Source organism: Felis catus, chromosome D2, assembly GCF_018350175.1.
Source record: "Felis catus isolate Fca126 chromosome D2, F.catus_Fca126_mat1.0, whole genome shotgun sequence".
NCBI lineage: Eukaryota > Metazoa > Chordata > Mammalia > Carnivora > Felidae > Felis > Felis catus.
The window spans coordinates 34320578-34343924 of record NC_058378.1 but is presented as its reverse complement, the minus strand read 5'-3'; the positions used below and the strand labels follow the sequence as shown (position 1 = coordinate 34343924).

At 53.2% G+C, this 23347-nt stretch overlaps 2 protein-coding genes across 7 annotated transcripts; one reads left to right on the top strand and one right to left on the bottom strand.

The window, feature by feature from the left end:
• The first annotated feature begins 68 nt into the window (after positions 1-68).
• On the top strand, positions 69-8448 carry NDST2 (N-deacetylase and N-sulfotransferase 2). 3 transcript variants are annotated; one of them, XM_045040985.1, is made up of 16 exons: positions 69-416; positions 1082-1327; positions 2576-2620; positions 2705-4045; positions 4237-4324; positions 4636-4790; positions 4976-5161; positions 5433-5561; positions 5693-5875; positions 5968-6064; positions 6426-6549; positions 6688-6862; positions 7053-7223; positions 7331-7403; positions 7611-7713; positions 7811-8448. In XM_045040985.1, the coding sequence occupies exons 4-16, from the start codon at positions 3041-3043 to the stop codon at positions 7869-7871; spliced, it is 2550 nt and encodes an 849-aa protein (XP_044896920.1). In that variant the 5' UTR covers positions 69-416; positions 1082-1327; positions 2576-2620; positions 2705-3040; the 3' UTR covers positions 7872-8448. The 3 variants fall into 3 exon arrangements, with proteins under 3 accessions (XP_044896920.1, XP_023096335.1, XP_023096337.1); XM_023240567.2 differs by having other exon boundaries at positions 71-416; positions 7331-7440; XM_023240569.2 differs by lacking the exon at positions 2576-2620 and having other exon boundaries at positions 71-416; positions 7331-7440.
• Positions 8449-8565: 117 nt separating this feature from the next.
• ZSWIM8 (zinc finger SWIM-type containing 8) lies at positions 8566-22913 on the bottom strand. Of its 4 annotated transcripts, none has more exons than XM_011287326.3 (26): positions 22209-22913; positions 19701-19854; positions 19373-19467; positions 19024-19196; positions 18741-18848; positions 18544-18625; positions 18289-18409; positions 17848-18049; positions 17526-17701; positions 16160-17153; positions 15268-15399; positions 14952-15131; positions 14657-14840; positions 14349-14447; positions 13668-13792; positions 13001-13241; positions 12743-12901; positions 12417-12645; positions 11958-12247; positions 11585-11808; positions 10581-11069; positions 10167-10350; positions 9886-10062; positions 9598-9717; positions 9164-9274; positions 8566-9043 (listed from the first exon to the last, which is right to left on the bottom strand). In XM_011287326.3, exons 1-26 carry the CDS (start codon positions 22414-22416, stop codon positions 8583-8585), a joined length of 5718 nt encoding a protein of 1905 aa, XP_011285628.1. In that variant the 5' UTR covers positions 22417-22913; the 3' UTR covers positions 8566-8582. The 4 variants fall into 4 exon arrangements, with proteins under 4 accessions (XP_011285628.1, XP_011285631.1, XP_011285632.1 ...); XM_011287329.3 differs by having other exon boundaries at positions 10191-10350; positions 22209-22909; XM_011287330.4 differs by having other exon boundaries at positions 8720-9043; positions 9164-9342; positions 22209-22910.
• Positions 22914-23347: the final 434 nt, after the last annotated feature.

Genomic DNA, 23347 nt, shown 5'->3' with positions numbered 1-23347 from the left:
CGAGCCCGAACCCTGGGCCCGCCCCTGCCCCGGGAGCCGCCGGCGCCCGACGCTCGCCAGACTGTGCCACCGGGCGGGGAGGAGGGGGTGCGCCTCTGCGGGCGGGGCGCGCAGCCCGCCGTCTCGGAGGCCGAGGCTCGACCGAGCGCTACGGAGGACTGTTCGGCCGCCCAGCACCTCGGCGTGCAGCTGCCAGGCCCGGACTCTGCGGGGACCTGAGGGGCGTCACGAGCGGCAGCGAGCCGCCTCCCCCCACCCCGGGTGGGAGCGGTGGTTGGGCCCGGCTGCGGCAGAGCGTTCTCTCGGAGATGGCGGAGCCGCCGCGACGCGGCCCAAGGCCCCGAGAGCTGGGAAGCCGGGCAGCCCCGGGACGCGGCGGAGCCCGGGGACAGCGGGGACGCCGCCTAGTCCGCCGGGTGAGCCGCCCTTGAGGGTAACCACCCCCCACTCAGAGGGTGGCCCCCACCCACGGTCTCCCGCAGTCCCTCCCCTCACAGACTTCCCCTCAGTGTTGCCACCATAACCACCCGCGGGGTTGTCCCGGGCGGCCCTCAGCGCGGCCCAGCGCTCCCCTCTCCTGCGTCCCCTCCACTAGCCTCCCTCGTAGTTGCTTCATTTCCCTCAGTAGGGGGCTCCTCCTCCCCTCGGGGCTCTGCCAGCCCAATGCCTGCTTCGATGTCACCCCAAGCTCTCCTCGGCGTGTCCCTTGCCCGGTCCCCATCTGGCGCTCCCTTCATATCCACCTGTGACCCCATGGCCCCCTCAGCAGGGACCCTCTACCCGTGACTCCTGGTATGGCAGCCCCGCATTCCCACGTCGCTCGCTCCTCGGTACCCCCCCCCCCTCCCGCGGCATCTGCACCACTCGTCTCCCCGCCTTCCCTGGTTCCTCTCACTAGTGCTGTCGCCCAGCCCAGGCCTGGGTGACCCCTTTGGTTTCTGCCTCAGAAACCTCCCGCTGCTGCTCACACGTACAGCAACCCTTTCCCCGCGTTCCTACTTCGGTATCTGTCATCCCATCCCACACTCGACCCCAATAGCTCCCTCAGCACCCCTTCCCTAAATATTGCTGCTTCTTCTAGGTGTGAAGCCAACATGCAGTGGTTAAGAACACGGGCTGTGGAGCTCTACAGGCCTGACTTTGAATCCCAGTTCCTCCACTGACTGACTGAGCTGTGTGATCCTGGGCAAGTGACTAAGCTTCTCTGGACCTCAAATTACTCACATGTAAAATGGGGATAATAATAGTGTCTGCCTCTTACCTACCTTCCAGGGCTGATGTGAGCATTAAATATATGGAAAGCTCTTGGAAGAATGTCTGACAAAGAGTAAGCTCTCGCTATTTACAATTATTCTTAACAGTAATGGGGGAGACACCCTGAGTGTCCACTTCGTGTCAGTGAGGACTTCTCACTACTGTGTTTTCCCTAAAGAGTTTCCTTTAATTCTTAGGATTCACCCCTTCCCATCACTATTTCAGTCCTCTCCCCAGCTTTCTTTTCATGTCAATTTTACCCAGGCCAAAGCTGAACTGTTCTTAAATCATCTCTCTCAATTCTGAGGAACCCTGTCTCTGCCTGATCTCACCCCTGAGATGTATATGCCTGGGAGTGGGTAGCAGAGAAGGATTGCCAGTCCCTGGCCTTAGTAGGAATGGCTAAGCTGGAGAGAACAACAATAAAGCTTCTAGAAGCAGTCTATATATTTAAGAAAACAGTCTCCAAAATTAGGTCTCCCTGAAACTGTTTTCTGATCACACTGTCCTTACCCCTTTCTTACTGGTTGGGTATGACTTAAGCTGTTGTAGCTCTCATCCAGCCCCACTAAGTTTGCTATCTTTTTGTAACAGGGTTCAATCCCTCATGTCTCCATAGGCTAGCTCAGGACCCTTCTGAGCTGTTCAGTGATGAGGATATAGTATCACCTAGGCTAAGTTAGGAAGGTGAACTGAAGTGATAGGAAGACAGACTGGACTCAGCCCTCTGGCTTCTCTCAGGCCCCAGTGATGTGGTCTGCCCTGGGGCTACATTTTTATCACCTCTCTGACACTCGTGCAGGTGAGATGAAGGACAGGGGATGAGTAATTTTTCACAAGTAATAGAGAGTTTCTGGGTTTGGAAGTGAATCGAATGATTAGGTAGCACCATTTCTTTTACCTTCCGAATCTCCCCACCCCCCACCATAGTGTTCTCACTACAAGTTCGTTAGTGCTTCTAGCTTGTGATGTTGGGTTTGATTGATGAGGAAGATTAACAGACTCATGAGTTTCCTCTTATCTCATATTTCATTGGAGCACGGGACTTGTGGGGCTTTCTGTCCCTTCCTCACAGGACGACCAGAGCTCCTGCTGGCTGGCCAACTGCTTAGTCGTGGGCTGGGAACTTCTTCCAGAGCAGGTTCATTTTCACCCTCCTGAGCTGTTTGGTCTCCTTTTGATGGGAGATTTGTTCCCTTCCAGCCCTTGAATATACTGCTCTAGCTCTGAGTTTAGCTCAGGAAGGAGAATTTATATTCTAAGAAAGGCAACAAGCTATGAAGTGAAGGTATGAGACTCAGATTGTGTTGTTCTTCTACAGGAGCTTTTTTTTTTTTTGGAGAACAAATCATCCTGTGAGCAGGAGGTAAGAGAGATGGGTGAAGAGGGGAATGGGTTAATGATACACTTTCAGGTGGAGAAGTAACCCATTGATTTTTCTGTGTTACAGATAGTGAGGGCAGGGATTATGAACTTTGTTGACCTCTAATGTGAGGAGCTCAGCAGGACCAAGAGTGGAGCCTGGCTAGATTTGCATCCTGAAGCCATGGACCAGGGGGCCATGGTGACTTGAGACCAGTGGACTGTGTCCAGTTGCCCCTCGTTGCCCCTTCTAACTCCCCTACCCTAAAGTAAGGGGAGTTGGCTCCAACTTTTCAGGGAACTAACCCTGAGGAAATCATTTTCCCTTACTTTCCTATCCTACCCTCTTAAGAGAGCCCAGCCTATAGAACTCCTACCTCCCATCCCCTGAGGTAGACCCCATCCCTGCCTCCCCTTCCCCGCCATGCTCAAGCTGTGGAAGGTGGTACGCCCAGCTCGGCAGCTGGAACTGCACCGCCTCATACTGCTGCTGATCGCTTTCAGTCTGGGCTCCATGGGCTTCCTGGCTTACTACGTATCCACCAGCCCCAAGGCCAAGGAACCCTTGCCCCTGCCCTTGGGAGACTGCAGCAGTGGTGGGGCAGCTGGCCCTGGCCCTGTACGTCCACCAGTCCCACCACGGCCCCCCAGGCCACCAGAGACAGCTCGAACTGAACCTGTGGTCCTTGTGTTTGTGGAGAGTGCATACTCACAGCTGGGGCAGGAGATTGTGGCCATCTTGGAGTCTAGTCGTTTTCGTTATAGCACTGAGCTAGCACCCGGCCGAGGGGACATGCCCACACTGACTGATCATACCCGTGGCCGCTATGTCTTGGTCATTTATGAAAACCTGCTCAAGTATGTCAACCTGGATGCCTGGAGTCGGGAACTGTTAGACCGGTACTGTGTGGAGTACGGTGTGGGCATCATTGGCTTTTTCCGAGCCCATGAACATAGCCTACTGAGTGCCCAGCTCAAGGGTTTTCCCCTTTTCCTACACTCAAACTTGGGGCTCCGGGACTACCAAGTGAATCCTTCTGCCCCCTTACTGCATCTCACACGCCCCAGCCGCCTGGAACCTGGGCCGCTGCCTGGTGATGACTGGACCATCTTCCAATCCAATCATAGCACATATGAACCAGTGCTTCTTGCCAGCCTTCGGCCAGCTGAATCCCCTGTGCCAGGACCAGTGCCTCGCCGGACCCGGCTTCCCACTGTCGTACAAGACCTGGGGCTTCATGATGGCATCCAGCGGGTGCTCTTTGGCCATGGCCTTTCCTTCTGGCTCCACAAACTTGTTTTTGTTGATGCTGTTGCATACCTCACTGGCAAGCGCCTCTGCCTAGACCTTGACCGCTACATCTTGGTAGACATTGATGACATCTTTGTGGGCAAGGAAGGTACCCGCATGAAGGTGGCTGATGTTGAGGTCAGTCTTTTTCCTGACTCAAATTTCTTTCCTTAGAAGCTGTTTCAAGCTCTGTCCTATCAGACTCCTTTGATTCTGAGCTTGTCATAGGTATACTCCCTGCCCTTTTCAGGCAGGAAGAACATTACTTTTCATTTTTCTCCTGATCAGTCTGCTCTCATGATTTCTTGTGTTCCTGCTACTCTTCCCAGGCTCTGTTGACCACCCAGAACAAACTCAGGACCTTAGTCCCCAACTTCACTTTCAACTTGGGCTTCTCGGGCAAGTTCTATCATACCGGTGAGTGTATTCCCCTGTTCCTTCAGCATATCTTAGTTTGGACTGTCCCTTCACTGTTCATCTTCCTGGGCAGGCAAGTTGGAGAAAAGGGGCAGGGTTTGGGGTCAAAATATGGTGAAGAGCTAGCGGTGGATATGAATTTAGGTTAGCATGGGTGGCTGAAGAGCAAGTCAGCAGTGGGGCAAAATAGTCTCAGGTGGGCAGAGGTCAGCAATCTTATCCCAAGAATGGAAGATGGTCAGTGTTGTTACAGAACAGAGGAGGGCACAGGGCCTGACTGGCTGTGGTCAGTGGTCAGTGTGTGGTCATAGGGACAGAGGAGGAGGATGCAGGGGACGACATGCTGCTGAAGCACCGCAAAGAGTTCTGGTGGTTCCCCCACATGTGGAGCCACATGCAGCCACACCTGTTCCACAATCGCTCCGTGCTGGCTGACCAGATGAGGCTCAACAAACAGTTTGCTCTGGTGAGACCCTTGGATCTGTTCCCCATACTTTTTCCCAGACATAATGATTCCTTTTCAACCTTCCCCTAATGCGGTGCCCTTTCCCTACCCTTTCCATTTTTCTTTCTGTGGAGGTATCCCCACCCTCTTTACCCTCTACTCCCTGAACCTCACCAGGTCCTGGTGAGAATCTATGCCATTCCCAGGAACATGGGATTCCCACGGATCTGGGGTATGCTGTGGCCCCCCACCACTCGGGTGTATACCCCATCCACACGCAACTCTATGAGGCCTGGAAATCTGTGTGGGGCATCCAGGTGACCAGCACTGAGGAATATCCCCATCTCCGCCCTGCCCGCTACCGCCGTGGCTTCATTCACAATGGCATTATGGTGAGGGACCCCTGATACAAACCTGAATCAAACTCCTACATTTAGACAGCCACCAACCTGCACTGACCTGTGTCCTCTCAACTGCCAGTCCAAGTTCACATAATAGGGGGTAAAGGGGTGAAAAGTCATAATGCACATAGTAAGAGTTTTATTGGTGTAACTCAGTACTTTACAAACCCAGGGAATCCTAATGCCTTAGGTCTTTTGTCCCTTATTTATTTTTCATTCTGCCTTTCAAATCTCATGTTAGTTTGTTTTTTCCTTCTTCTAGGTATTACCACGGCAGACGTGTGGACTCTTCACTCACACAATCTTCTATAATGAATATCCTGGAGGCTCTCGTGAACTAGACCGGAGCATCCGAGGTGGAGAGCTCTTTCTGACAGTGCTGCTTAATCCGGTAAGGTGCTGAGAGGAAGGGCTAGAAGATTGGAGAGCTGAAGTGTATGTAGGCTGGGAACTTTGCTCACCAAGCCTGATTCTGAGGTGGGGTAGGCTCTCTAATTCTGACACGCAGGCTCCCTCTTGCAGATCAGCATTTTTATGACCCATCTGTCAAATTATGGAAATGATCGGCTGGGCCTGTATACCTTTGAGAGCCTGGTGCGTTTCCTTCAATGCTGGACACGGCTGCGTCTACAGACCCTTCCTCCTGTCCCTCTTGCACGAAAGTACTTTGAACTGTTCCCTCAAGAGCGAAGCCCCCTTTGGCAGGTATGGTTGGAGCTCAGGCTGACCAGAGACGTGATGGGGGTGGAGAGAGTTGAAGAAAAGATGAAACATCTGATTCTTGGCCTCACCTTCAGAATCCCTGTGATGACAAGAGGCACAAAGATATCTGGTCCAAGGAGAAAACCTGTGATCGGCTACCCAAGTTCTTGATTGTGGGACCCCAAAAAACAGGTGAATCGTCCTTAGCCAGCTTCTCTTGCCCTGCCTTAAGCCCAAAGGATTCTTTGGCCAAGGAATTCCCTTCTCATACCCACCTCGCCTTAATCCAGTCTCTTGAGACAGTGATTCTTAATCCTGAATCAGAATCATCTGTGGTTTGTTTTTTTTAAAGATCCACAAGTGATTCTGATGCAGTCAAGGCTGAGAACTACTATTTTAACTTCCCTGGGTCTCGCTGTCTTTTCCTTCTCTCACTCTAGTTTGTCCAAAGGGGATATTACTACTCAGAGTGGTTATTTTCTCACCTCCTTAAAATTCATATTGTTGATCTGGCTTCTTTCCCCAAATAGCCTCGACCTTCTCTCCCATTTAGGGACCACAGCTATTCACTTCTTCCTGAGCCTGCACCCAGCTGTGACTAGCAGCTTCCCTAGCCCCAGCACCTTTGAGGAGATTCAGTTCTTCAACGGCCCTAATTACCACAAGGGTATTGATTGGTGAGACTGGGACCCTTTGTAATCCTTCTCAGAGGAACATTCCCTTCCCTCCAAATCCTCATTCCAGCTTCCACCAGTGCAGGTATCTGGCCCCTTCATGCTGCAAATTCTCTGCCTCTCCTCTGTGCTACTTCCTAGGTACATGGACTTCTTCCCTGTCCCTTCCAATGCCAGCACTGACTTTCTCTTTGAAAAAAGTGCCACCTACTTTGACTCAGAGGTTGTACCACGTCGGGGGGCTGCCCTTCTGCCACGAGCCAAGATCATCACTGTGCTCACCAACCCTGCTGACAGGGCCTACTCCTGGTATCAGGTGAACCTGAAGCTAGGGATACATTAGGGCTTAAGTGAGGGAGGTGGTGACTGCTAGAGACAGAAACGAAGAGGGTAGGGAAACTAAATTGCTTTGGTGTGGGATTCCTATGCTGTGTATTCATCAGATCAAGAGTAGGGCAGAATAATTCTATCAAATCACCCATCCTTTCCTATTCCTTGTCCTTCAGCACCAGCGAGCACATGGAGACCCAGCTGCTCTGAATTATACTTTCTACCAGGTGATTTCAGCCTCCTCTCAGGCCCCTCTGGCACTTCGCTCCCTGCAGAACCGCTGTCTTGTCCCTGGCTACTATTCCACCCATCTGCAGCGCTGGCTGACTTACTACCCCTCTGGACAGGTACATGCCCCCCAGTAGCCTTTGTTGGGGTCCCCCTTCCCTTCTTTGTCCCTTCAGCCTAGAGGCTTCTAAGGAATACAGAGGGAACTACATCTCTGTCCCTTTAGTTGCTGATTGTGGATGGGCAAGAGCTGCGTACCAACCCAGCTGCCTCAATGGAGAGCATCCAGAAGTTCCTGGGTATCACACCCTTTCTGAACTACACACGGACCCTCAGGTGGGAGAGCATGACCCAGGGGAGGAGGAATCGGGGAAATGGGGAAACAGGTTGACCATGTCTGTTTGGAAGAGACATGTGTCCCTGTGAGCTGGGAGAGGTAATATACATTTATGGGGCTTGAATTTTCTTTTCTCCCTACCAATTAATGCCCTTTTGCTATTGAGCAGGTTTGATGAAGATAAGGGATTCTGGTGCCAGGGACTTGAAGGTGGGAAGACTCGTTGTCTGGGCAAAAGCAAAGGCCGGAGGTATCCGGATATGGACACTGAGGTGAGTAAAGCCTCAGACAAGGTATCCCTCTCTACCTCTGAGGTCTCATCCTGCGTCCCACTCCTTACCATTTCTGCCTCCATTTTTCTCCTCTCAGTCCCGCCTTTTTCTTATGGATTTTTTCCGGAACCACAATTTGGATCTGTCGAAGCTGCTAAGCCGGCTTGGACAGCCAGTGCCCTCATGGCTTCGGGAAGAACTGCAACATTCCAGTCTGGGCTGATGTCCAGGCCTCCTGTACCAGCAAAAGCGCCCCGCTACCCTAAAGGGCAAGCCCAGAGCAGGGCCCACAAGGGGTATTAGAGTGGCCCAGCCCCTGCCCCTTCTACCTCAGTGGCCCCCAGGCCTGGGATGGCTGAGAAGGAAAGGGCAGTCCTTTCCCATAGCTCTAGGGTCTTATAAAGGGGCTTCCCTTGATACCCCACATCATGGTACTAGGCACCTTCAACCCATGGTCTTTGAAGGTGGGTGAGAATGAAAGGGTCCAGGCAAGGTGTAGAGGAACTTATTAATCCAGTGATTTCCCTCTTCATTCTCAGCAGTATATCTATCTATACCTGGCTATGGGAGGGACCCCCCCCTACTGTGGGATCAATGGGATCTACCTGTGGCCCGGCCTCCCTAATGTCATTCACATTGAATGGGGATGAGGCCGGACAGTGGCTCATAGAGCTGAGTATGAGCCCTGGCTGTGGGCTAGAAATGTCCTTAATAAACATCCTTATTTTTCTGTTTTGTCTGCCTCACTGGAGTGGGAGAAACTTAGAATAAAGGAAGTATCAGTCTTTTCCCCCACCCCGGTTCAAAGTTCATCTGCACATGGAGGGAAAGAAGGCAAAGGCCCAGGAGGAATAGAGTAAAAAAGGAGTTTATATATTTATAAATGCCAAATAAATACCAGAGGCCACCCAATGCCCCCTCCCAGATAGGGCTGTCTCCCCCAACCCTAGGCTTCTAGGGTTTGAGACATCTTGGCCCCAAGCTACAGCCCAAGAGCAGCTGCCAGTCTGGGCTACCAGAGAACTGAGTGGGGATGATCTGTCCAGCCAAGATTCACTCCCTCTATGTGAGGGGCCCCCATAGCCACAGGCCTGTATCCCTGTATAGGACCCTAGAGGGGCCAGACTCATGGGGAGAAGGTGGTCATCTCGAGTGAGACCCGCTGCCACAGCTCCTTGGTCTGTTTGCTGCGCTTGAGGTTCTGCAGGATGTCGTTGAACTGCATCATGCCCATGGGTGTCAGACAGAAGGCGCTGCGGGCACTGCGGATCGCATTCACAAAGTCGTCGTAGTCGGCAGGGGTCAGGTGAATCAAACGGTGGTGAATGTACTGGAAGAGGATGAGCCACTAAGCACAGAACCAGGCCCGTCCTCCCTAGCATGCGGGGTAATCAGTTCCATGCCTGCCCAGGAGGTGCTCCACCCTACTCCATACTTCCAGGGTTGTCACCTGCATGTATGCCTGCTGGCAGCGCTGCACCAGTTGGTGGAAGGCCGGGGCACGCAGGTGGTTGTGGGCATGAGCAGGGCTCAGCCGCTGCAGCGTCTCCATGACGATCTCCTGCAGCACAAACGGGCTCAGCACCCCCTTGGCTGCCCCCACACAGAACTGGTGCACGTAGTTCACTCCTGGGGGGCAGGGGGAGGGGCATGAGACGGGGGTGGCCACCTCTGCCCTAGGGACCCAACTTTTATCTCTCAGCTCTGGCCTGGCAGAGAGCCTCCCTCCACCCCAGGAGCTGAGGTAACCCCCCACCCCCCGCGCACGCACACATACCCGACCAAGGCCTCAACTCTGAGCAAGAGCTAGGAAGGAGGTCTGGGACAGGAAGGTGGGGAAAGTGGGTGGGGGCGGACAATGGTCCTGGGGAGGGGAGGTGTTACCCAGCTTTGCTGCCAGCCCCAGCAACCATTTGACATCATCAGTGTAGGGGGGGGAGCGGGAGAAGTTGTTGGGGTGATCGTTGTGTGCCCGGCGACCCAGCATCTCCAGTGCCAGCATTCCTGGGAGAAAAGGGTGGGCACATAGTGAAGGTACATCCTTTTCACCCTGCACCTCAATCTGGTACATCGGACCCCACAACAAACAAAGTAAGAGCTATGGGGAGGGAGGCATCACTAAAGAGCCTCTGGCACAACTGCAGGTGGGGGCACAAAAAAAAGATCTCTCACCAACACGGTAGGCAGCGTGCAGGTGGTGTAGGCTGTGTGGGTTGACAGGCTGACTATGGGTCTCCTCCTCGGGTGGTGGAAACCCTCCGCTCACCAGAGGGCTGGGCTGTGTAGTCAGAGCAGGCAATGAGGCACCCTGGATGGCTGGAAACGTGGATGCTGGATGGACACTGCTCACTGAGGGTGGGATGAAAGCTATATGAGGAATTCACAGCCCAAAGAGGGATGGAGAGGGTTCCTCCCCCCATCTCCCCTGCCCAGTGTACCTCCCCTCCATTCACCTGTTCCCTGTCCCCACAACTCACAGGCCACACTGGTGGGCAGTGGGAGCCCTGGCTCTGTGTGGTAGGGATGTACTGTGATGGGTGCCATGGAAGGGACGGGGAAAGACACAGCAGTGGCAGCAAGTGAGGGGGGAGTCACTGAGTAAGGGTACTGAGCCCCCAAGAAGGCAGGATGCACACCCTAGAGACAGGGAAAAGAGTAGGAAATTATATTAAGATGTGGTTCTCCCCCTTCATCCCACAAGTGGGTATCCCTACATTTCTTATCTTGGTTGGCCTGAGTCCCCCCAGACCCCCACCACCTCACCAAGACAGTCCTATTATTCTCCCAGAGTACCCCACACTCCAACCCCACATGAACTCCTAATGTTCTCCCACGTGCCCAACCCCCCAACAAAACACTGGTCTCACCTGTGGGTATGCAGAGCTGGGCACAGGGAAGACGGCAGGCCGGGGCATATGAGGCATTGGGTGGGCAGGGTGAGCTGGGTGGGTGAGGTATTGAGGGCTGCAGGGCAGGTGGGGCTGTAGAGCAGTGTAGGGGTGCAGGCCAGGGGAATGACCATGCCCCAGTCCTGGACCTGGATATAAACTGGACCCCACTGAGATGACTGGCACCACTGTGGCTGCTGCTGTCACTGCTGCTGCTGCCACTGTAACCGGCTCAGTGCCTGGGCCCCCCCTGCCCTCAGGCAGCCCCCGCCCAGCCTCCCCAGCTGCCCTGATCCCACTGGCACTACAGCTTGTAGCCCCTTCACGGGCTGTGGATGAGCCACCTGCTGTTTGCTCATATAGCCAGAACCACTGGTGAGCAACCTCAAACAACACTTCAGGGTATACACCCCCACCCTTAGCCGCTTCTTCCACTGCCATGCAGGCCTTCTCCAACATCAGGTTATCCTGGAAGGAAGGGGCACAGAAGTTAAGGGGAGGGGCTTTACTCAGGCATGGTTGTAAATGACATTCCAACATCTTCCTCTGAGTTGGCTGGTTCCCAGGGAGGCGTCAGAGTCAGAGCAATGAATGCCTCACACAGACACTGAACAAACACTTGGTGACCAGTTCCAAACTACTTACAGTCCCAGTTCCAAACTAACCTAGCCACTCCCTCCCATCCAGTTCCCATTATCTCCCCAAGGCCTTCCCCAAGTATTCCAACCTGGTGACCACCTTGGTCCCTAACCTATAGATCTCCATTTCCTTATCTATAAAACAGGAATAATCCTAACCTCAGAGTCGTAAGGCAAAAGAAGTAATAGATGTGAAAGTGCATTAATATGTCAAGTGTCACCATAATAGCACAAACTAGAAAATTTGTGAACTTTAAGATTTGGAAATCGAGCTGGGCTGTTAGTTTTCCCCATGTCCCTTCCTAGATACCTGAAAGCAAGTCCCCAGATTGCCTGTAGAAATACCTGCTCCTTGCACTGCACCAGGGCCCGCTGGATCTCATTGGGGTTCAATGCATGGGCATGAGGCAGGCAGCTTAGGGCTAACTCCGCTGCTGCCCTCACCATATTGGAGTCTCGTGCCCGTGATGCCCTGTCAGCCAGGGATGCAACCTCAGGGGGCGTCAGGTGTCCATCCCAGCATTCTACCAGTATAGTCAGGGCTGCACTACCAATCTCCATTGCCTGACCTTCAAGGAAAGGAGCAAAAAAAAAAAAAAAAAAAAGGGGGGGGGGTTAGTATGGTGTCTTCTATCAGATCAGTAACTCCACAAGGATAAGACTCTCATTTCTATCAATTAATCCCCAACCCACTCCCAAATCAAGATACTGGGTTTACCTGTAATCCAGGAAACGTGAGAAGAATAAGTACGTGAGAGCCAGTTGGGAGAAACAAAGTTGTGCAGGCCAAGGGCATAAAGCCCAATCTCGAAGGCGCAAAGGTGCAGGTTGCGGTGAGGACCCTGATGGCCCCCTGAGGAAGATGGATGTGTGAAAATGGAAGTGCTGCTGTTGCCCCCTGCCTTGATCAGCACCGTCTTCGCCAGTTCGAAGTAGAAGTGTGCAGCTGCCTCTGATGGCTGATTGGGTACATGGGGGGCATGACTCTCGGGACGGCGGCCCTTGTACCTGAGGGGGCAATGGGGTAGGGACGGGGATTGGGGTTTCTCTGAAATGGGTGTCCAGGTAGGCAGGAAAGAGCAGGATAAGTGGTGTCGCTGGGGGAACAATAGTTGGATTACACCAGGGATGTGACTCTGAGGGTGGGCCAGATGAGAGGAGTATTTCTTCCACTGACCTGCCAACTTCAACGGTCTTTGCCCGGGCCCCTCCACTGGCACTGGCCCGGCGACTTCCACTGGAGGATGAGGAGCCCAGAGAGTCCGAGGAAGAGCTGCTAATGCTGTCACTGTCCTGTCCTCGGCCCCAGGAGGTGGGGGCCCAGCCCCCTCGAAGTGGCCTCCGGCTTAAGGTGGGGGAACTATCCGATGTTGTTTCAGGGGCACTGCTGTCAATGCTGGCCATGCCTAACTCCCCAAGACAAATCAGTCTCAGAAGCTAGAAGTTACAGAATTCACACTTCAGGAAATCCCTCCCTCCATGTCATCCCACAGGCTGTCATACCTGTGTGTTTCTTCTTAGGCCGCCCTGGGGAGCCCCAACCCCGTCCATTGTAGCCTCCACGACTGCCAAGTGCCAGGCGGCTGGGAACCTTCCCTTCCGCCCTTGGGGTCAAAGCTGCCTCAGATGGGAGGCCCTCACAGGGAGAATGTGGGGAACTTTCTAGGTGGGGAAAATAGGACATTGGGATAAGCCAAGGAAAGGGGACCCCAACATGAATCCATACCATTCATCCCCCCCTGCCCAGTGCCCCCACCTCACCAGGCACATTCTTCTCTGTGAAGCCCTCATTGGGGCCTGGCCCAGCCCCTGCCACATTCCCTGGCTGAGGCGGCCCTGCAGAGCCCGAGGTCAGTGGTTGCAGGGCCCCTGGGGCAGATGGGCCCCCATGCTTTGAAGGAGACCTCTGGCTGGCTGTGGCTGGGCGGCTGGATGAGTAGAATGAACTCAGTGTCTGGGGCTTATGCGTCTGGCTCTCTCGGTCCAAGAGTTTGTCTAAGATCTGAAGAAGAGAGAAGCAGTGACAGGATGCCCTTTATATCCTGACTTCTATTTCTATTACCTTACTTTCTCTTTGAAACAGCTTAATACTACCTCTTCGGAAAGCCTTCCCGAGTCACAACCATAGGAGAACCTCCTGGATGATAGGCACCGGCTTACATATCTTGATATCCTAACACTTAACACAGGACTGACTACATTGATATTCAGTAAATATTGAAATAAATGAGTAACTGCTTCTTTTCTTTCATCCCCTGCCCAAGCACTCCTACGAGAACCATTGGTCTTATTCTTTATCAAGTGTCCCCAAGATTTTCCACTTATCCCCTATGGGCAGTATAGCCCTTTCCTCATTGGACTGCAATCCTCGGAGAAAGGGTAAAATTTTGCTCTCTGCCTGTCAAAATCCTAGTACTTCAGTCCCTACCTTTTTGAGCTTGGCTTGATCATCCTTGTAAGTGATCATTAGTGCCAGTGCCAGGTCACCCTTCTCCCGACGTGTGCCTTCACACAGGAGGGGATGCTCTGCCTCGCTCACTGTTGTCTTCATACCTGTGAGAAGAAGGGTCTCATAGGGACTGAGAATGGCCATAACTCCCAAGACAGCCAAAGTGAACAGGCCAGGGCTGCCCAGCCACCAGCATATGTGAGATAAGGAGTTCTCCTGGTCCAACCCACATCCCCCGTGGAAGGTCCCAATTGCCTATTACATCCGGCCTTAGCTCTGATCTGCTTTTTAAGACCTTCATAATTGGCCCACTCTACCTTCATGGCATACCCATCACTTCAAGGAAGTTTGACTCCTTGCCCTCATTAAGACTTGATGGTCCCTGTCTTTATTCATGGTGTTTTGTCCCCTTACCAAAAACTTAACTGATCTTTTGACCTACATTCCGTATTCTATACCCTTCCTGAATCCTTTTCTTACATTTTGTGTGCCATAGCACACCTTTTGTCCCTAAATTCTTGACTGTACTACCTGGTTCAAACATGTCACATTCTGGCTGTCCCACTACCATACCACCCCTTCAAACAGGGACCATGTCTCATGCCCTTCAAGGCCTGGGCCAACTAGCTCACAGATGTGCTCAAGATACTCCAGACTCACCTAAGGCAGCAACTGCTGCTTCAAATCCCAGCTCCTCATCCCCAGGCATCTCGTTGTTCCAGTTACGACTTGGTGGCCGGGAACCCGTGGGAGAAACCACTGGATGAAAGGTGGAATAAGTCAGGCAGAAAGAAGTGTCATTGGAAAGAATGAAATGTAGGCAACCCAAGACCCTCATCATTCCAGACCACTCATGAAGTTGCCTGATGGGTCCTAAGGATAATTCAGAGCCTTGGGCCTCTTGGTTTCTCCTTAGAGAAAACTACTCCTACCCAAGATCCCCACTCGAGTAGAGTCACGCACCATACCTGGAGCACAGAGAACGTCAAAGATGAAACTGGCCAGCATGAGAGGCAAAACGGGCCGATAGTCACAGAGTGTCCCCTCCCGAAGCTCCTCTGCCCGGCACCGCATGGTACTCATCTCACTTGGACCCAGAGGTATCTTCTTGAGCAGGGCAGCCACCTCAGACTCCTGGTATGCCAGCTTCACCTAAGGATACAGGAAGAAACTCAGACCCCTAACACTTCAGTAGAGATCAAGCTGTAAGTCTCTGAGGAGTCCCTGAGGAGACTGCGGTACAAGGCTGATGGAACCTCCGACCTCCAAGGCCTTGGTAGAAGCTGGGGGCCGCTGTAGCTCCAAGGCAAACATGCCAACTCGGAAGGCCAGGTTGTGGTGCTCTGGGCGTTCACTTAGCACTGTCAACAGGAAGGCTGCCTTCGTCAGGGTGTTGGTAGCCACCCAGGTCTGACGGCTCGTAGATACCTTGTTCTTCTTGCCCTAAAGAGGGGAAGTACAAGGAAGCAGACATATGAGTCTGACTCATCTTGGTGGAGTGAGGAGGCTCTCACTTGGGGTGGGGCATAGAAGAGGGTTAGCAATAAATGGGGGGAGAGGGGAATGGGGGGTCTCTCACCTTGGCAGGGGGCGGCTCTACCTTGAGGTCAGGTGGGTTGGCTAGCAGGTCCTGGGCAAGCTCCACAGTGAGGCGGGAGGCCTCACTGCTGTAGCCGTGCGCATGCAGGGCCTCAGCACAGGCAAACAATATCTGGAGAGGACGGGCACCACACAGGTTGAAGCCCCAACTTCCAGGGGCAGGACACCATATTCATACTCAAGCAGCAAACATCCCATGAGTACCTGCTATATGCTAGGCCCTATGCTGGTCCTGGGTATACCACAGGAACTCATAGTCTGATTAGAGAAACAGACACACGAACGCACAAACCAGCGTGAAGCCAGCTACCACTGGGAAAGGCCAAGAGGGGCATAAGTGAGTAAGATACTTCACTGGGACCTGGGGCAAAGGGGCAAGCTCAGGGAAGACTTCCTAGAGGAAGTGATCTCTAAGATACCTGAGACCTGCAGAAAGAACAGAAGCTAGCCAGGAAAGGTGAGGGAAGAAGATTCTAGGCAGACAGGCCAATCTGTGCAAATGTAAGGATGCGAGAGAGAGCATGGCAAGCTAGAGGAATGGTTTGACTGACTGTAGTAGAAAGGGCAGAATGCCTAGATGAGGCTGAAAAAGCATACAAAGATCAGACCAAGTGAGGCCTCACAGGTCATGCCAAGGCCAGTGGGAAACCACTGAAGACTTTTAAGCAGCAGAGGGACACAATCAGACATTTCAGGAATATCAATATGGAAGCAGTGAAAAGAATGGACTGTAGGCAGGGAGGCCAGACAGGAGCCCGCTAAAGGCTTCTAACAGCCTCACTACAGTCCTGACATTCCCAATTAGAGCCAGATGGCCCCTCTCCCAGCTGTAGCGAAAGAGCACCCTCAGTGTCCCCTCAGAGTCCCCTCACCTCCATGCGGCTCTCCTGTTCCAGTGGCTTCAGCCCAGCAAACAGGTCGTGCTCCTCCCCAGCCCCGCCCTCAGCCTTCTCTTCCTCGCCTCCAGCCCCATCCTGGGCATTCAGATAATATGCCTGGTAGTCATCATCCTCCTCTCCAACTGCAGTGGCTGCCTCTTTGGTTTTGGGGAGCCCATTGCCACTCTCATCTGTGGAAGGGAGGTCATCCCGGGTACAGACCTCCCCAGGCAGTAGGCCATGGGGGCCAGCAGAGGCTGTGGGAGGCTCAGGCCCTTCCGAGAAGTACACACCACCATCTTCTTCATAAGTATCTGGGGGTTCAGGAAGGAAGGTGGAAGGACCACGGGAGCCACCAGGAGGAGGGCAGGGTGGCGGGCTCTCAGGGAATCCACCAAAGGTGCTGGCCTCTGCACCGAGGGCCAGGCTGCTGTCATCCAGGCTCATCTCAGCCAGATCCGGCTCCAGGGAGCTGTCTTCGCTGCTCAGCCGTCGCTTGCTCCCACCGCCTGCTGATCCCTTGCCCCCACTGCCAGCCCCACCCAGTGCCTTGGCTTTGCCCCCACCTGGACCCATCTTATGCAGAGACTTATCTCCCCCCTCAGCAGAGAGGCGGCGGGGACCCCGCTGCGATGAGGGGACCCCCTCACCCAATCCCTTGCGCTTGGCCCCAGGCTCCTTGGGCCGCACAGCTGGCTCAGAAGGAAGAGATCGGGGCCGCTCCCGGGATTCCTCCAGGCCCCCAGATCGGGAGGCACCTGGCCGAGGGGGCAGGGCTCGGGCCCAGCACAGTGCCAACTTCCGGTCGGTGCCGCTGTAGGTGACACCAGGGAGTGGGTAGGCCTCTTCCCAGTTGAAGTAGCAGGCCTCCACCGCTGGCCGGAAGCCAGGGAAGAGCCGCTCCAGGGTCTTTTTGTGCTGTCCCCGCTTCACATTCTCAATCACCTTCAGTTGCCACTGGCGTAGCTGGGCACACAATTCCCGGCGGCTGTGGGAACAAAGTTGGGGAGGTTGCTGGGGGGCTACATTCTGCTCTGAGAAGGGATGGAAGGAGACAGAGCAGGCATAACCCCCAGAAGGAGGGTACAGGAAGGGACCCAGGGAAGAACTTCTTGAGCCAGCTCATACACATCACTCCAATACTCAGGTATTTGGGAAAGTGGGAGCTATTTAAGGGAGGAAAGGAAGAGAGCTTCTCAGAAAAAGGACGCCTAAATCACTGGTAACCTTAACGCTCAGTACCTCCCATTTCCCTAAGACTAGAAGAATAGTACGTTTCTATGTGCACATGATATGAGGCCTTGGACTGTCCTGGGCTGGCCCAATATCCGTGCTGTGATGAGCCTAGGGGGAGACTCACCGCTGGGGGCTGAGTGCAGGGTCCAAAACAGCTAGCCTCCACAGTGTGACCATCTCATCACACATGCTGGCACATGCATGGGCCGCTACCTCTGACTGCCCATTGCTACGGCCCGTGTGTCCACTGGCGCTGCTGTGTGAGGCTGAGGTGCGCACGCTGTACCACCAACCTGTTATCTGGAAACAGAGAGCTCTGAGATGCACCTAATAGTTTGGAGAAAAGAAGAGCAGCCCTCCCCAGTGTCCCTGTCAGCAAGAGGTAAACGGAGTTAAGGGAAGGAGAAAATGAACCACAGTGGGGCCACCCAACTCTGGAGGGTTACCTGTTCATAGGTGAGGCACTGGTCAGTGAGGATTTCCAACAAAGGGGCAGCATTGCTGTCTCTCCGTTTGAACATCTCCCGCACAATGCTAAGTAGGTTCCAGACACCCTCTGGCTCGCGGCCCCTCAGAGGGCGCAGCAGACATGCCCATTCAGCAGCAGCTGGAGGCTCCGTGGAAGACAGATACATGGAGTTCACATCACTGTGAAGGTAATGGAGTGGAAAATGATTACTCTGAGATGGGGCTGCATACGACAGGTGAAAGTGCACCAGGGCTTTGACACAAAAGAGGCCCTGACCCAAAATACAGAGTGTAGGAGGCAAAAGATGTCTAAGACAAAAATTCTTGAGGCACAGGTATTAACAGAGCAAAGGATCGATTAACAGCCTGAGGGTTGTTCCCTTCCACCACAGACACAGACATAGAGAGATCCAATTTACCTGAAGACCACAGGCGAAGGTCCACAGAACTTGTGTAGTGTCTTCTTGATGTTATCAGTGAGTGTTGACTCATCCAAATACCATGTACTCTGGTCAGAGGCAGAGGGCCCTGCTGTGGGGTCTGGGGATGATAGGTAGTCAGTTACATAGAGATAGGGGCCTGGATTCACCTGACAACAGCAAGCTTTTAGTAAGTGGTGCTCTGCACCACCAGCTTTCTTCCTTCCGACTGCCCTTCCTTCTCTCCACACTCACCGGGGGCTCCACACACTGTATTGATGGCTGTTGACTGGGAAGAGAGGAGTTCATCCAGAAGACGCTGGGCCGTGGGGAGGATCTGAGGGGGAAAGGGACAAAGGCATAAGTGACCCAAGTTGGCTTTGGCCTAACATGAAGACTAATATGCAGTCCTGGAGCTTAGAGTTGGAGAAGGGTGTCCCAACCTCACTCACCTGCTGAGGGAGCTCACTGATGAGGTACTGAGCAAACTTCTGCAGCTGGTCCCTCTGCAGCCGAGACAGGGACTCTGATACTGGGGCACGCAAGCAGACTGCAGAAGCCTGAAGGAGAAACAGAGAGAAACAGAACAAGCTGGAAAAGGTTTGCTGACACTGGAGCAAGGGAAAGACAGGCAGATTAAGGGAGGCGAGGAGGCTCACATTGTGGCCAGGCATGCAGCAGAGAAGGGGGGGATGGAGCGTAGGATAGGGCCAGGATAAATTGGGAGGGCCTCACGTTGTGGATGCGGAAGAGACAGAGTGCCACGACGTGAGTGCACCATTTGGCCCCAGCCCCACAGGTGCAGCTGCAGGAAGTGACCCGGCAGCGGTCAAACATCACAGCCACGTTGTAGGCCCCTTTGGGGGGGACCATCTGAGGTGGCACCACTGTAGCACTCAGGTGGAACCCTGGGGAGAAACATGGGTATGGTCAGGGAGAGCCATCAAGACATAATTCTCTGCCCTCAACCCTGGCCCTGCAGTTATTCCAACAACCTGCTCCAGCTTCTTGCAGTAGGTCCTTAACTCATAATACAGGGGATGGGCAGAGCAGGGGGTGCCACAGGGCATGATGGGACCCTTACCTATCTGCAGTGGGTCTTTCACAGCCCTCATGCGGAACAGCTGGTCCCCTCGCTGGAACTCATCGGCACTGCCATTGGCCAGGCACGAATACAGCCTGGGAGTGAAGAACAGGACACAGCCACAACTCAGCAAACAACCTGTCAGAGACCACAATGCCCTGGACACGCTCTCCCCAGTGTCACTCCCTCTTGGGGAAAATCCCAGGCACTCCTCCCCTTGTCTTCTTCTTACAACCCCAAACACAGTATCTCCTTTGTTCTGGAGGAAACCCAGCACACAGTGTGGAATATCAGGACCCACTCCCCACCATCAGTCCTTTAGCCTCACCGGATATCCTCTTCATTCTCAGGGAAGCTCCAAAAAGCAATTCGGAGCTGTAGCTGCTCAGGCACTGGGGGATAAACTTTCTCCACCACTTCAAATGGGATATGAAATGCCACCTGCTTTGCTGAGAGCTCCACCAATGGGATCACAAGTCCATCTTTGGAAACAAAGGTTTAGGTGAGGGTAAAGAGAAGGGGAAATGAAAAGGGTCATGATTACCTGGCACCAATGCCAGCGCCTAACATCTTGGGCCCCACCTTCACTATGAAAGAAAAGGGAGATCTGGATGAAAAACCAAGGGACCCTCCTGTTAGGATACATCAACTCTTAAGATTTCATCTGGGGGAAGGGAGCTAACCAACTGCAGCCCATAACTTGCTACCTAAGGTCTAGAACAGAAGATACCACAGATATCCCAGAAACTCCTGGCCAAACAGGTGTGTTCCAGGATCCTAGCAAGTAACCCTCTCACATGGCTCGGCATCTAATTTCCCTTACACCTAGCACTTTATATTTATACTACATTGTTAATGTCTCTCCCCTGACATTCTCTTCTCCAACTGCTTTTTACTATCCCTTTTTCTCTAGATTATTCTAGGCCTCTAACTAAGGAGAGGGGACAGGCCAGAGCCCAAAGGAGTTAAGAGAGGGACCTCCAGTAGCAAGAGAGGCTGCATGTCCCTTGGCACACCTGATCCTTGGCTTCCTACAATTGGAAGCCTGGGAAGGGGGATGGGGAGGAAGATGGGTTATCCCAAGGGAACCTAGCTGCTGCTCCTGAAAACACCTGGAGTAGGATGGAGTTACCACTCAAGGTTTCCCACACTGTTTTAATCAATAAATGGTGAGGGGCGCCCAGGTGGCTTAGTCGGTTACGCGTCTAACTCTTAGTTTCAGCTCAGGTCAAGATTTTCGTGGTTCGTGAGTTCGAGCCCCGCATAGGCTCTGCACTGACAGCGTGATGCCTGCTTGGGATTCTCTCTCTCCTCTCTCCACCCCTTCCCTGCTCGCTCTCTCTCTCTTTCTCTCTCTCTCAAAAATAAATAAATTTCTAAAAAGGTGAAACGCGACAGACTGCATACATATCTCACCAAATTGCTGGTCAAATTAGAAGACAGATCAGAAAATCATGGAGCTGAAAGAAACCTCTTTTTTTTTAAAAAAAAAAGTTAACCTCCTTATTTTACAAGTGAGAGACTGAGAGAGCCCCGGGATGGCAGCGGGTTTGGGGAATGACATGCTTTTCTAGATTTTAACCTATTCAGGAAGATACCAGTATGTTGAAAATTTTCACCGACATTACTTCAGTTACTTCCCTCAAAGTGAAGGAGCTCTAAGCCCCAAGGCTACCCACACATGCAAATGTGAAAAAGCAAAGAGACCACAGAAGACCCACAGTGAAACTGCCTATGATCTTTGTGCATGTGTGGGTGTATGTGCACAGAACATATGCTACCTCTCCAACTGAAGTTGAACACTACCACTCCTAACAAGTGACATATGTACACTTCTTTGTCCCAAAAGGGTGCTAGAAATCTCTGCAGGGAAGTTTGGAAAACGGGAGTTTGGAATGGCCAGAGTACAATCACAATCCCAACTGCTGAAAAAAGTCAGCTTGCATTGAGGCCCGGAACAAAAACTGTGCCATGAGGAAGGCAGGGAAAGGATGTGGTAAGTCTTGAGCCTGTGGAGCTTCACTTATCATCACTCTTCCCTCAATCCCCTTTAATAAAAGCAAAATTCTTCACAGCACTAATCAGTTAATTCACTGAAAGACCCCGGGATGAAAGAAACTCACAGCACAAAGCAGGAAGAGCATTTCATAAGGAGACTCTAGAGACAGTTTCCTACACTCTTCCCCAGGCCCCAGATGATAGAAATCTAAGGCTCTAATCCAGTGGTCCCAGCTTCTGACAGCTGTTCAATATGGACAAGAAACAAGCCTCTGATTTGAACCTATGTGACTATGGAATCTCCAGTTCACCTCCACTTTCCTATGAGTGGAATCCCTTCTTGGTGTAGCCAGAATCAGAGATCATCATCACCCCTAACAAGAAGCTCCCAATGCACTTTGCAATGGGGGTGACACGCCTCAAGTGGTCCCTTCTTCACAATCCACTCCCTACCCTCCTTCTCTTCTATTTTCTGGCTTGCCGCGGGCTTAACTAGGTAAGTATTCCCAAGTCAGAGGAGTTTTTTCTTCTATTCCATTACTAAGGCAAATGAACCACAAAAAAATCTACTTTCTGTCGCTAATCGTATCCAACCCAGAATTTCCCAGCCATCACTCCAACACACACACACACACACACACACACACACACACACACACACACACACACACGCTGGTGTGGAGAAGCCAACCCCAGGAAGACTCGAAAAGCGAGTCCAGAAGTCCGTTCCAAGCTGCTCGGGACAGCTCGCGGTCCGGGACAGCTCCCGAGCGGGGACAGCTCCCCAGCAAGGCCTGAGCAGAGCCAGCCCGTTCCCTTCCCCCCAGCTCACCCTTACCTCGCATTCTGGTACCGCCACTGCCACCTCCGCCACCGCCGCCAGTGGGGGAATTGGGCCCCGCTGACTGTTTGCGCCATCCCCGCCAGTTCTGGCAGAGACTCTCGGCCTCGGAGATGAAGGAACAGAGCGAATCCTCCTCAAAGCGGTCCGAATCTTCAAATGAAAAGCGCTCTCCGTCCTCCCACTCCGCGAACATCAGCTCCATGGGGCCTGCACCCCCCGGGGCCGGGTCCCCCCCCGCGGATCCGGGGCCTGGGCCGCCGGCCGGGGGCTGAGGGGAGGCCCGGGGCCTGAGGGGCGAGCCGGGGCTGGGGGTGGCCGGGGCGCTCAGGGCGGCCGTGCCGGACGAGGATCTCAAGCCTGGAAGGGATATGGGACCGGGCCTCGCCCAACTGCGAGGTGCGAACGGGGATCGTGGCCAGTATCCGAGACTCTGGGCCCGGACGAAGCGCTCGGCAGCCGGGGCCTCTCCGCGGCTGCGGCGCCGCCTCCCCCATCAGCTGATCTGAACTTCCGGCCGCGCCGGCCACCACCACTTCCGCCTCACGCGCTTGGGAACCAGACTCGGTACCGGCAGATGTAGAGGACCCGTTTGTTTAATTGCTACATTTCCTGCCTCTTTTTTCTCGAAGCCACCCTCAGATACTGTAAGAGGGAACCGACTACTAGAGATACATGAAATGACTACAAATCCCAGCAGTAACTCGGCGTCCATAATGTCCCCAAGGAATAAACAGCCGCCATGAATGCCGGGAATCGTAGGCTGTCAAGCGGTACACAGGACAACTGGGTGGAGTCATTGTCTCAACTCCGGATAGGCCCTGGGGCCGCATCACCTTCTGGGAGTTGTAGTCCAGAAGCCTGCATTCCATTAGATTTTTTCTAAGATCTGATCAGGAAAGCACCCTGAAAAGAATGCATTTGATTTCGGGAAATGGTTGTACTGTTTTGTCAGTGGGTCCTTCGAATCCAGGAGTTCTTAGCCTTTTTTTGTGGTACGGACACCTTGGCAGCCTGGTGAAGTCCCTGGACCTCCTTCTCAGATTGTTTATAAATGCACAAAATATATAATTTACAAAGGAAATGAATTATATTGAAATACGATTATCAAAATATTAACAAATTTGTAACGTAGT